General features: G+C 40.4%; 1 protein-coding gene across 2 annotated transcripts in view; it reads left to right on the forward strand.

The window, feature by feature from the left end:
- The window catches only part of AP1G2 (adaptor related protein complex 1 gamma 2 subunit), a 29,942-nt gene extending 18,257 nt beyond the window's left edge, over window positions 1-11,685 (forward strand). The window contains exons 14-22 of one of the 2 annotated variants that reach the window (XM_018556130.1): window positions 388-510; window positions 1,882-1,971; window positions 3,277-3,404; window positions 4,218-4,322; window positions 4,949-5,084; window positions 6,687-6,825; window positions 8,234-8,394; window positions 9,182-9,280; window positions 11,361-11,685. In XM_018556130.1, the coding sequence (XP_018411632.1) occupies window positions 388-510; window positions 1,882-1,971; window positions 3,277-3,404; window positions 4,218-4,322; window positions 4,949-5,084; window positions 6,687-6,825; window positions 8,234-8,394; window positions 9,182-9,280; window positions 11,361-11,462 (1,083 nt within the window). In that variant the 3' untranslated portion in view covers window positions 11,463-11,685. Of the gene's footprint in view, window positions 1-387; window positions 511-1,881; window positions 1,972-3,276; window positions 3,405-4,217; window positions 4,323-4,948; window positions 5,085-6,686; window positions 6,826-8,230; window positions 8,395-9,181; window positions 9,281-11,360 lie in introns of both variants that reach the window. The other variant, XM_018556129.1, reaches the window with a different exon arrangement.
- The last annotated feature ends 1,967 nt before the right edge of the window (window positions 11,686-13,652 follow it).

The following is a 13,652-nucleotide window of genomic DNA, read 5'->3' on the forward strand; positions in this document are numbered from 1 at the left end:
GGACACTGGTGTCTATTGCTTATATGGTAGAACACCTATGGTAGAACCAACGCCTATGTATAGCTGGAGCTGCAGACTAAGTACCCGTAGGGTGAATTGTCTAAAACTTGTAACTTGGAGTCATTAGGGTTAAATGGCAGCAATTAATGCAGATTTATTGTCCGATTGATAATTCACCCAACAGCAATAGGTTGGTCCTAGTTTCAGGTGTCCACAAAAATTCCTCAATCCAGTCTAATCAGGTGACTGTCTACTCATCTTTGAGCATTTCCATTATTTCTTGAGAGCGTATTTACAACTCAATATCTTGGCTACAAACACTGTATTTTCTATGTGTGTAATTGTCTGCACTTACATTAAGTGAACCCTGCATTGGCTGTTTTCCAGGCTGGGGAGAGCGTTCGCGATGATGCTGTCTCACACCTTATCCAGTTGATCATCGGATCCTCAGATCTTCATGGCTACATAGTTCAAAGACTTTACAAAGCAATTAGGAATGACATTGTCCAGGTATCATTACCAAGATAGTAGTACAGATTGTAGAAAATAAGCAGATAGAAGGGTGGCAAGAGACATTACATCCCTATCACATGATCAGCTGCAGGCCTTTGTGCAAAGAAACAGCCCTGCTTTGATGGCTATCATGCATGAGAAAATTGTCACCTTATGTTACCAATTGGTCAAAGTCTGCCCAAATTTACCTGCAGAATCTTGTGCCCCTCTCATACACTACCCAATTATTGTCAAATTACTATTCAGTATTTACAACGTGATACCATGGAGCTGAACAATTTATTGAGGGGTTTACACACATTGCAAAGGCAAGTAAAGGGGTTTTCACCTTGGAGTTTACCATCTACAAGTATAGGAACCTGATAAAAAACTGCAGGTATTAAATGATGAACTTCTAATAGGTATCAGTACCGGGGGCGTTTCATCAGTCCTAGCAGACCAGGGGCACCTATGAGCACACAGATTAAAATGTTGAAGGGCTGGTAGGATACCATGATGACTGGTTTGGATCAAATCTATGTCTTAAGACCAATATAATTTTTTTAAATGAATTGGTTTAAAAACCGTAATGTCATATTATTAAAATCATATCATTGCTTAAGAAATATTAATACATTAATCAAAAAGTAGATAAATTACACAATGTTCCAAAGCTGGATTATGCATACAATATATCATATGTGTCTCTCAAATGAGACGTGGGACACTCAGTAGAAGACCTGGGGCACATGCCATGGGTTATACAGTCTAGCAACATCCCTGATCAGTACTTTTAGACCAAATCACTGGAAAGATTTGCCTCTGTGCTCTGTATAGTCATATTTGCTAATGGCATGTCTGTAACAAGTACCTATATTATTCTAGAGCTTGTGCAGAAGGTTTGGGGTTTAAGTGATACACTTTATTGACTAACTGAAAGTAGAACTGAAACTTTTTTTTCATTTTGGGTAAAGTAAGGGTGGGTTTTTCCCTTCACTTCCTGTCCCATAGCCATAACAAGAAGGGAGAGGAAATTCCCCCAAAGAGAGGGAAATCCCTGGTGCCTAGCAGGGTCACCAGAACTAGTGTTTCTATTATATGATTTCCCATCCTTTCCTGTTCTGGTGATAATGGTCACTAGGACAAATAGAGAGGGTGAATCTCCCTAACAGGGCAACAGACAGCAATAAAAAGCTGACAGGTGTTGTAATCCTCTCCTCCCCATCCAAAACTTAAAAAAAAGTTTAGGCTTCCAGTCGCACTTTAAGCTACACGCTTTGGGTATTCCTTAGACCCCTTTGTCAGGCTTTATACATTTCTCTATATACTCTACTACTGTTCTAGAGCTTGTAAAACATTGTTTCTCATAGTGATGTATTCTCTTTACAGCAACCATTAGTTCAGGTGGCCTCATGGTGCATTGGGGAATATGGAGATCTCCTACTGCATGGAGTTTGTGAAGAAGAGGAACCTATTCAAGTGAGACATGAAGGGATGATTATATAAGATTATATTAAAATACATTTTAAGTTGTTCAGTAAAGTATTGCAAACAGCAGTGATGATATACAAAGAGCTGTAATCTTCATCTTCCTTTCAGATATCAGCTTGCTGGTGTCAGAACAGAGAAGATCAACTCTAATTGGTTGATGCTACTATCATTTGAAAATTGCCCTTTTGGAATAAAGCCCACAAAATGTTGTATGGCATGTATACACGAGTATAGGCTTATTTAATGCTAAACGACCATTGATCTAGGCAAGCTCATGCAGTTTTCTAGTCAATGCAGTAGTACAGTGCATTAGGCTCCCCTTAGATGGGAAAGCTGGTATTCAGTGTGTTCTGGTTTTAATGACTATTAAAGTGGGCCTTTCAGTAACTTTACAAGTCTGCATGTATACATTGACAAATCACAATATACATCAACAGTATACGTTTTCTTAAAAGCTGTACATATTATCATTAAAGAGAACCTGTCACATTGCACTGAATGGGTTGACAAGCTCTCTTTAAATCCCACCCCTGTCCCAGTTATATTTACCTTTTACAGCACGATCCTTCTTCAGTCACAGCTTCCATAAAATACCCAGTGCTTCCTGGTATGGGGGAGCATGTAACCTCCTTCCATGATGCAGTGCTAGGTCCTGATGGCCAATCACTAGACCCAAACACTTCAATACGCAGGGGTGACATCATTGCTGCCTAACAAAAGGTTGCCACAAAGTAAGTAGTGGTGGGGGAGTGATGCAAAGCTAAGTATAACTGGGTCAGGGTTGAGATTTAAATAGACCTCTTTTAAAAAGCAGTTGTTGAGTTCCAATCAAGTAACTGCAGATTGCTGCAGGCAGGAGGAAGCATTTCCCCAATCTCCTATGCCGCTGAGATTAGACTGCAACATTGTAAATTTGTAGAAAGGTGAGATTCTGCAGCAGGGGGCTAATCTTTGTCAGGCATTTTTGAACGCAGTCAAGAACAGCACAGACACTAGGATTTCAGAGATCTGTCATGTCTAAACCAGCATTATAGTTCAGAAATTAGATTCTTGCCCTAGATGATCCTTCAGCAAAGAAAAGCAGGTAAAGGCATTGTCAGGGGAAGTACTTTGATCTCTGTGAGAGGTAATAAGTACCTGTTTCTTTTACACATTAGCAACATAACATGATTAAACTTAGTGGGCGCAACATAAAACAAAATCCTCAAACTTATATAAGATAGACTTAGGACATTCAGGCTATCGTCTAGAAATCAAACCTTTTCCTAAACTGATGTAGATTAATATGCACAGGTAACAGAAGATGACGTTCTGGATGTTCTTGAAGGAGTATTACAGTCCCACATTTCCCTACCAAGTACACGAGCGTATACGCTGACTGCAATTATGAAGCTGAGCACACGTTTCCAAAACGGCGTGAAGTAGGTTATACTATTTTCTTAAAGGAAGAATGCATGTAAGTAGACATGTATATGTTTTTCAGTGAAATCTTTCACAAGATACTATACTAACTGCCTGGCTGTTATGCAGAACCTCTAGTCACCGACACAGAATAAGTAGGCAGACCAGTTCAGTCTGAGAAAAGGACCCAGAAGTCCTTATCTGCATACTTGTTCCAGGCATTTACTCAAAGTATGGAGGAAAGATGTTTAGCATGGCAAGCTAGGCAATCATCATTTTCAGGAGAGTTCAGTAATGCCATCTCTGTGTTTACCTATGATTTCTTATAATCCCTTTAAAGGAAAACTGCCCTTTTAGGGACCCACTTGTTATTTGCCCCAAATTAGTTTCACCTTTTAAGTTGCATTAGTGAAATAAATGAACTTTGCACAATATTCTAATTATTCGAGTTTCACCTGTATATACACAGTATACACTATAAAAATATTATTAAGACAAACATAGATAAAACTGAATTTTTTTATTATTTGTGATGGCGTGATATATAGTATAAGCCAGACCTCAGACCTGGCATCAGCCTGCACCTGGGAAGTCAGTTGCTGCAATTCTGTATATGTATCACTTCCATAACCACTTTCTGTCTGTCCCTGCATGGGACAGACAGATTGGCTGACTGTTCTTTATGGAAGGTACCATCTTCCAAGGCAGGAAGCAGTGGGAATGAAAGAGGTGATTTTTCATAAGTATAGATATCCTTAATGTTATATGTAGTATGAAGAAAGCATGACATCTAGAGATGCAACTTGAGTTCACACTTGTCTTCTCTCCTTCAGCCGCATACGTCGTGTGGTGTCAATATATGGTTGCTGCCATGATGTGGAATTACAGCAAAGAGCTGTAGAGTACAACGCACTCTTTAAGAAATATGATCACATGAGGTATTAGTAACAGAGCACTGGTTATTGGGGGACGCTGACTGGGACATAATTGACTAGTTCTCAACACACTTTCTGGAGATATAATTAAAATTGTGCTAGCCTCTGCTACTTTTATAAAAGTTTGTGTTTGAAGCAGAAACAAACAGGCAGACACTAGTAGATGTAGATGTATTAGTAGATGTATTTATAAAGCATTGCGGTAAGGCAGCCTATTCAGTTGAATAGGTTGGCAATGCACAGAAAAAGGAACCTGCAGCATTATTGGTACACAGGTGCTTTGGCAAGGTGCATCGGGGGTGCCATTAAAAATGAACTGCAGCACATCACATTGGCACACATTACTGTAACATGCACTGCACCTGTGTGAAAGACTTGCACACATAAGCTTTTGCCACACTAGTGAATGTTTATTTGTAATTTTCTCCAATGGGGCTTTAAGGTCTGTGACTACCCCATTACTGCGAAGACCTGTCTTTCCACCCTCCCCTAACACATTTAATTTCTTCCCATTAGCATAAACCTCTCATTAATCAATGGCCCCAGTTACAGGCATATATGATGGTTATAGCGCTAGTGTTACACCTGCCATCCAGAGTATAGCTTATTCCATCTTTTTTCCTGGTCAGGTGTGCTCTCTTGGAAAAGATGCCATTACCAGAAAAGACTAATACCGAGGATGTTGGAAGTATAATTGCTGAAACCAAAGACAAAGTTGAGAAATCTCCAGAAAATAACCCATCCTCCAACATGCCAGCAAGTCATGTGAGTAGACTTGTTGTGTATAGAACTAAAACAGTCTAGCTCCAAAACAGCTCAAAAGCATTACTTCTTCTGTATTAAAAATGACATCTTGTACATCCTTATATATATATAATCCACCACATATCTCTGCTTTAACAAAAACATTTGCAGAAAATTGCAGGCAATAAACTTAATTTACAAAGCAAAGTTCTTAATTTTAAAAAAGTGACAGTTATTTTTAATTCTTATTGGAAACAGCTAAAAATAGCAGTCACATGGATGAAAAAAAAAACCTTATCCCTGTGTTAAAGCTTTGTATATTGAGCCTCACGTGGGTCTATCCTATGCATCCAGTTGTTCTGATATGATTGAACCTGATCTAGCAGAAGGTAGACTTTGTTTAATCAGAAACTAAATTATGTCATGTCACGCACCACAAGCATTTAAGCAGTTGGCAACTAGAGATTAGCTCATGCAAGCGAGTTCATTGGTCCAAACCTCTACCACTGAGCAGGTGCCAGTGTCCTAATTTAATCAGAATAGCAGATTCACATTCATGCATATGTTTTTGTGTGTGTTTTCAAGTCTGGCATGTTAAACAACACATGCTGTCCATTACTTTACACAGTGGTCCATTACTATTTAATTTTCAATGCGCTGTCAACATCTGCCATGTTCCAAAAAAAGTACCTGTCTCATTTTATTCAGGGCACTTCAAGGAATCATATGTTATTTATTATTCTGTCATTAATAATGAATTACCCTGAAAGGTAGGTATGTTTTGTTTACTCCATATATGCATGTTGCCACTGAAATTGAATGGCATTACACTGCAATTTGCATACACAGACCATGTTTATACCATAGTTTCCTTAACACCAATTTTTAGGAGTTTCCATCCTTCTAAACAGTGAACAAAAAACGGTTGCCAAACCACAAACAGTTACATGTCCTTAAAAAAATTTGAAGACATGTTGAGACTTGCCTCCTTTTTAAAAGGCATATTTTATTGTGCTACATAAAGAAGAATAACATTTCAAAGGCCAAAATCCTGACCGAATAATACCATTAGAGTCGGGTGGGTGCCAAAGTGACTGCAGATGCCTCTGCAATCCAAGATAAGTGTATGTATAAAGTCCAATAGAATCCAATAGAACAGTTTATTGACTCGATTGCTATCACATCATACCACGCTATATGATATGATAGCAATCGAGTCAATAAACCGTTTTTGACTTGAAATTCTATTGGAGTGCGAGTGACTTTATACATACACTTAACATTTCAAAGGGGCAATTTGTTACATGGACACATAAGATGGAGAATTACCTCTTTTAAAATGTCATGCTTTTACCCTGTAAACTTTGTGTTCCACAATAAAATAGGGGACTCCTATGGTTCTTAAGAAGAGCTTAGGACCTGACAGATATAACCATGCACATCTATGTAACTGTTGAGTAGAAAAAAAACATCTATGGGCAATCGTATTGTTTTCTGATGTTTTTGTCCATGTTTGACAACAACAACAACAACAACAAAATCTTCCTAAGATGGGGAGTAAAAGGTAATAGGTACCTGTAATTCAGATGTGTGAAATGCTGATGTAATATTCTTATTTTATAGGTTACTGATCTCTTAGGATTATTGGACAACAGCACAGACAATCTGCTGACACCTGTAAATGTGGCGACATCAACTGTAAACCAAAATGACTCTAGTGGGGGCAGCTTGTTGGATCTTCTGGGTGAAACCCCAACCCCAGGTATATACAGAAAGCTTTTTGCTCACAAGACCAGCCTCTTGCAATTTTTACCCCAGAGGAACCCTTAAAATATTTTTTTGGTCTCAAGGAAACCTTGTTAAAAATAGTTCACTGGGGGTCAGTGGGTAGAAAGCCCCTTACATTAGTGGTCAGGGAAGAATTCCCCTCTTACAGTGGTGGTCAGAATCTTTCCCTTACAGACAGCTAAAACGTTAATTGGTGTCATGCTGCTGGCTCTGCCAAGTGGCATTGGATCGAGATTCATGCAGGCAACATCAGATTGGAGGACAGTCAGCCACAACTCAAGGGAACCACTGGAGGAACCCTGGTTGAAAATGACTGCACTTACTAGATCACAAATACTATAAAAAATGATCAATTACAAATAGTTTTCAAATGTAAAAGAGATATCTGCACATTCCAATACAATTTTTACCTAGTGTTTGTGTCTGCATCAACTGACTGAAATGTACGTGAAGTGCTTGCTTTTCAACTGTCAAATGCTAAAGCCTCTCCTGCCTACTTGAATTTGATAGCTGCAGGGGTGTAGGTGTAGGCGGAGGAGCTTAATCTTGGGAGGTTGTGCACACAGTTTTAGTCTGGTATCCAGGGTCCACCCCAGACACATAAGAACTAAAACTGAACACAAGCACAGATATCTGTAAGATTCCAAAGGTACTTTAATCACTTTGGTGGACATAAAAGGTTAACTTTAAAGCCCAGCTTAGGACAAACATTTTCCGGTCATTTTGCATGGATTGTGGAAGGATTAGAACTTGCTGTCTATATCCCTGTTTCTTTTATCACCCAGATAGGGAGTGACAAGAATTTTTTTTTTTTCATATAATAAAATCCTAACAAATGTTCCTTACTTTACTAGATTTCTTTTTATTGCTGGCCATGTCATCATCGGGAAGATTTAATCCAACTATCTTTTCTGGCATGGTCAGATAGACATGAAGTGGTTTTTCCTTGACTTCCTGTTGTGTCTGAAACTCATCACATAGACAGAAAGTAAGGACACAGGGACTCAGACAGCAGTAACATTTGACCCTAAATGTAAAAAAAAATGTAAATACATTACCAGGAAGTTCATTTGTGTACCTGGTTGAGCCTTCCAGATTCTGGGGTCAACTAACTGCTCAATGGACAAAGCTAGTGATGTAAATGCATTGTACAGTGAACTGACTGAAGAAGGAGGTAATAGAGGAAACTACATTGCTGAATTGGGATAGATAGGTCACCAGCCTGACTCTGCAATTTGACAGTGATGTGCGAATCACAGGACTGGTTAAACAAATTCCAAATGTTTTGATACATCAGACCATAATCACATATGCATGTCAAATGTGTGTTTCTTTTTTCCTGGCGTTACACTTTCACTCTACTTATATGTACTTTACAGCAGCTCTGCCTTCAATGGAGGTATATAATAATGGAAGCCTCCAAGTGGAATTTTCATTCCTGCTCCCACCATCCAGTCCTTCCCTGCTAGTCATCAACTCTCGTGCCACCAACAACTCTTCTACCAACATTACTGACTTCCTGTTACAGGCAGCAGTGCCCAAGGTATGCTCTGATCCATAGTGCTATGCCCCGATTTTCTGTAGACATATTTGAACAGCTCCAAATTTCAATGTGATCAACACAGTGGAGTTGATTTACTAAGGGAGTATATTTTTTTTGCGGAATAAGCTGAGTTAATATGTGTTCACTTTAATAAACCAATAAAAGGGAAAACATATATTTTTTAATCTTCTGTGCAGAATTTGATGTTTAAAGTGAACATGTTAACAAATGTGTCCTACTTCAGCAAATCACCCCCAATTTATCGCGCCAATCTGTTTTACTTAAGGCAGACCATGCACTTAAAATGCAAGGTCTGCTTATTTACCAAGGAACCCCTTTCCTATGCCAAAACACCGTACTAAAATTTTAAACAAGAATTGTAGGTACAAAAAAAAAATGTAATATTTGCATAACTCCTACCTTTCCTCTGCGGAACCTAGGCAAGGATGACATCACAATGCTAGATTGAGATTCTCTGGAATGCGGATTAGTACTGTGCTGGAGCATCATTTAGTGAGATTTGGGCTACTCACTTGGGCTAGACAGAACTATGCAGTGTGACAGACCTGTCTAGATTTCAGGAAAGGATAGACAGAAATAGAAATCTTTTGGCTGTTTGGCTGGGGGGGGGTCACTTTTAGAAGCCACTTTATAGTACTAACGGAATCCATATTATGAGGCCCAGATCCTGTGATTTTATATGAACATGGAACTACTGTGTGATACTTTTCTTTTTTTCTAAATGATTGTCAATAATTTATTCTTATTCTTTCTGTATGTGTTACAGAATGTTCAGCTACAGATTCAAGCTCCCAGTGGTAATTTACTTGCAGCTTCAGGTGAAGGATCAGTTACACAATCCATCCGTGTACTGAACCCCCAAAAGGTAAGTCATATCACATTCCTATGACTGGGAACGAATAACAATAAAATCACACATATACTGAGTGAATCTTTTTATGCTTAGAAATTCATTTTGAGAAAATGTTAAAATATACAGGTAGCCCTCAGTTTGCGCAGGTTCCGTTTGCGCCATTTCAAAACAGCGCTCTTTTTGACCGGCCACCATTGAAACAACAGCGCCACCTAGTTTATCTTTAAGGATACGCAGGAGTGCTATGTTGGTGCCCGAATGTTACTGTAATGTAATTGTTTACTATGCAAAATGAATAAAAAGATTTTTCAAAAAAAAAAAGGATACGCAGGAGAATGCTATACAACTGCAAGTGGTTAGAATACAACAGTATGTACAGTACTGTGCAGAGTTTCTGGCAGCTATCTCAGGGCACAGAAGGAGGATTGTGGCTCAATCAAAAAACTGTGGACACCTACAGAGGCACACAGAGGGACACTTGAAGGTATGGTGGTGCACAGGGGTACACTTGGAGATATGGAGGAGCACAGGGGTACACTTAGAGATGTAGAGGAGCACAGGGGTACACTTGGAGATATGGAAGAGCACAGGGGTACACTTAGAGATGTAGAGGAGCACAGGGGTACACTTGAAGATACAAAGGAGCACAGGGGTACACTTGGGGATATGGAGGAGCACAGAGGTACACTTGGGGATATGGGGGAGCACAGGGGTACACTTGGATATATGGAGGAGCACAGGGGTACACTTGGAGATATGGAGGAGCACAGCGGTACACTTGGAGATATGGAGGAGCACAGAGGTACACTTGGAGATATGGAGGAGCACAGAGGTACACTTGGAGATATGGAGGAGCACAGAGGTACACTTGGAGATATGGAGGAGCACAGAGGTACACTTGGAGATATGGAGGAGCACAAGGGTACACTTGGAGATATGGAGGAGCATAAGGGTACACTTGGAGATATGGCGGAGCACAGGGGTACACTTGGAGATATGGAGGAGCACAGTGGTACACTTGAAGATATCGAGGAGCACAGGGGTACACTTGGAGATATGGAGAAGCACAGGGGTACACTTGGAGATATGGATGAGCACAGAGGTACACTTGGAGACATGGAGGAGCACAGGGTTACACTTGGAGATATGGATGAGCACAGAGGTACACTTGGAGATATAGAGGAGCACAGGGGAACACTTGGAGATATGGAGGAGCACAGGGGAACACTTGGAGATATGGAGGAGCACAGAGATACACCTGGAGATATGGAGGAGCACAGGGGTACACTTGAAGATACAGAGGAGAACAGGGGTACCTTGGAGATATGGCGGAGCACAAGGGTACACTTGAAGATACAGAAGAGCACAGGGGTACACTTGAAGATACAGAAGAGCACAGGGGTACACTTGAAGATACAGAAGAGCACAGGGGTACACTTGGAGATATGCAGGAGCACAGGGGTACATTTGGAGATATGGAGACACACAGAAGTTAATTTGGGGATATGGAGGCACATAGAGCCATGCTAGGTGCACGCGGTACCCTTGGAGCATTCATAACATTTATTTCAAAGCTTTAAATATAGTGGGGGGAATTTATCAAAACTGGGGCAGACAAAATCTGGAGCAGATTTGCACTGCAACCAATCAGCTTCTCTTTCTCATTTTCAAATCTTACCTGAGCCAACTGAAGAGAGATGCTGATTGATTGCCATGGGCAACTGCTCCAGTTTTGATCAATTCCCCCCAGTATTATGTCACTTATGTCATTTTTGAGAGAGGGCTGGAACCTAACTCCCTCACTTCCCATTGACTTACATCATCAGTTTCTATTTGCAACCATTCCTTCAGGAACCTAACCCCGGCTTAAATCGAGGGCGACCTGTATATGTAATCAAATAAATTCATAGATTTAAACCAGATGAGTCCTAATTCATTCTTTCAATGAATTGGTATAATCCAGTTTCAGACCCCGATATACTGTATACGTATTAAAAAAAGAACTCGGGCAGCTAGTTTGAATAATGATTTGTGCCCTAAATGTATTATGCCTCACTGAGCTCTTTGTATCATGAAATTCTTTTTCTTTCAGGTTCCTCTCCGAATGCGTCTGCGTTTATCATTTACACAGAATGGAAATTCAGTGCTGGAAGTATGCGAAGTCAACAACTTTCCTGCAGGGATATGGCAGTAATTCAAAGCACAGTGGGATATTTGAGTTAAAAAGACACTTAGATGAAGGTGACGGCAATGTCAAAGATGTTTTGCTAAAGGAACAAATTAGTGTGCTGATGTTTTCAGATTTGCTATAACTGAATATATATTTATTTTTGATGTGACCCACAGCCAAAAGCACAATTCATATCTCACTCTGAGCAGAAATAATTTGGGAAAGTGTTCAGGCATGGGTTCTTGTAATAAAATGGCATTGTTTTCCTATATCCAGAATGTGGGATTTTTTTAACAGCCTCAAAAAAAAAAAAGAATGCTTGGATTAAATTCAAAGGTTGCAATCTTCAAATGTCCTGCAGGTGGCGATGTGTTACCTTGACTTTTTTTTTGTATCATCTCTGCCTTCCTCCAGTCCTGCTTCATTTCAAGCCCATCTTCATGTACTACAGTAAGGCACTCAAAATATGTATTATACCTGCAATATGCAGAACAGAAGAAATTCCAGTGATATGGCACACAGAAAACCATGCAGCCCTGGTTAACCCTTCCTTTGCCGTAATGCGTTTTCCTAATTCCCCTTAGGCTGTTTGTGTTAATTAGGATTTGCGAGTATAATGAATTCTCCAGCTAATTAATGCTGTGTGGTGATGATGAGGGGGTTGCTAGAAATTGTGTGCAAGGAGGGAGCAGAGAGCGGTGATGGGGGGTTCATGTGAGTGGCACCGAGCCAGCCTGTACCTGCCCCCTTCAAGATGACAGACTGCAAGAGACAACAGGGAAAGAGCGCGCGGTGACGAAGAAAGGAGAGTGCGCAGAGTAGCAGATGCATCCGCCATCGAAAAAACAGCATCTCCTCTACCCTCCCACCAATATCGAACCGTATATATCTCACCCCCACCAACTCACCCACTTCTGTTCCCTGAGGTGTGAGCTGGCAGCTGTGGGCAATGACCATCTGTGTGCATGTTCATGTATTTGCATCTGTTTGTCTGTGCCCTGTGTGCGCATATCTGGGCAGAGAGCCTGGCACACAGAAAGAGTGTGTGGGGCAGAGAGATACACAGACAAGGAGCAAGTCTGGGTGAGATATGCATTGACAGAATGAGATGGGCAGAAAGAGGCAGATAGCGGAGTTGGCAGAAATACAAACGCTGGCGGAGAAGCTGGCACAGACGCGACCCCCTCAGAGCTGGCACCTGGTACTTATTATTGTGCCGTACAGACTATGCATGAAATCGAGTGCCAAAAAGCGAGAAAGCCAGGATATGTAATGAGAAGTGGCACAGATAAGGGATAGAAGAGGATGGCACATGGGTACAGTCTATTGATTTTATCATTGTTAATTGCTTATGCTACACAAATGTCTATCGGTGTATGTGCGAGTCATTTGTCCATACGTACGTGCTGTTAAGTGAGCATGTGAAGTGTTGCCATATTGGCCTGCCTACGACAACGGCAATGCCAAGGGGAAACTTGCCCATGTTCAAGGAGACCTTCATGAGATATTCAAGAACGACCATCATTGAAACTCCAAGGCAAGCAGACCAGAGGCATCTGGAAGACGGTGAGATACAAATCATCATAAAACCAAAATTTGCCATTTTACCATCACGACCGCACTCATGGAGGACAAATCCTTGACATCCTTTGGATCTGTCCTCATGTGGCTTAAGTGACAGACGGCAAACCTCTTTCAGATTCATTACATGGGTAGATTTACCACAAAAAAAAAATGACAAACACGGCAGCAACATTTTAAATTTAGTTTTTATATTTTTTTAACCATTTATACATCACTCTGAAAAATTCCTCAAACTCTTTGCATGCGACAATCCAAGTTGGGTGAGCAGCTGGTCACCAGACAATCTGAAGATACAGGGAGATTGAAAGCTAACACTAGCTAGCAACATGCTCTGTGTTAGCAGAACTTTGAGCATTGGCACCAGTTACCGTAACAGTACAAGGTTCTGATTTTTTTTATTTATTTATATATATAAAAACTGAAATCATTGCAGTTTATGTGAAAATGTTAAGCATTTCCAAGGCCCGGTCTGTTCTTTTTACTCTTTCTAGCCATGTAATATTCTACCTGTGAACACAGCAAATATGTGACGTACATTAGAGGAACAAACAGGAGACAGAGAGCATGTGACATAGCTGAGAACAGGAAGACAAAGAGGACACAAGATGATGGTGGTATGTCAATGGGGGT

Source organism: Nanorana parkeri, unplaced genomic scaffold, assembly GCF_000935625.1.
Source record: "Nanorana parkeri isolate BGI_ZX_2015 unplaced genomic scaffold, ASM93562v1 scaffold225, whole genome shotgun sequence".
In the NCBI taxonomy this organism is placed as follows: domain Eukaryota; kingdom Metazoa; phylum Chordata; class Amphibia; order Anura; family Dicroglossidae; genus Nanorana; species Nanorana parkeri.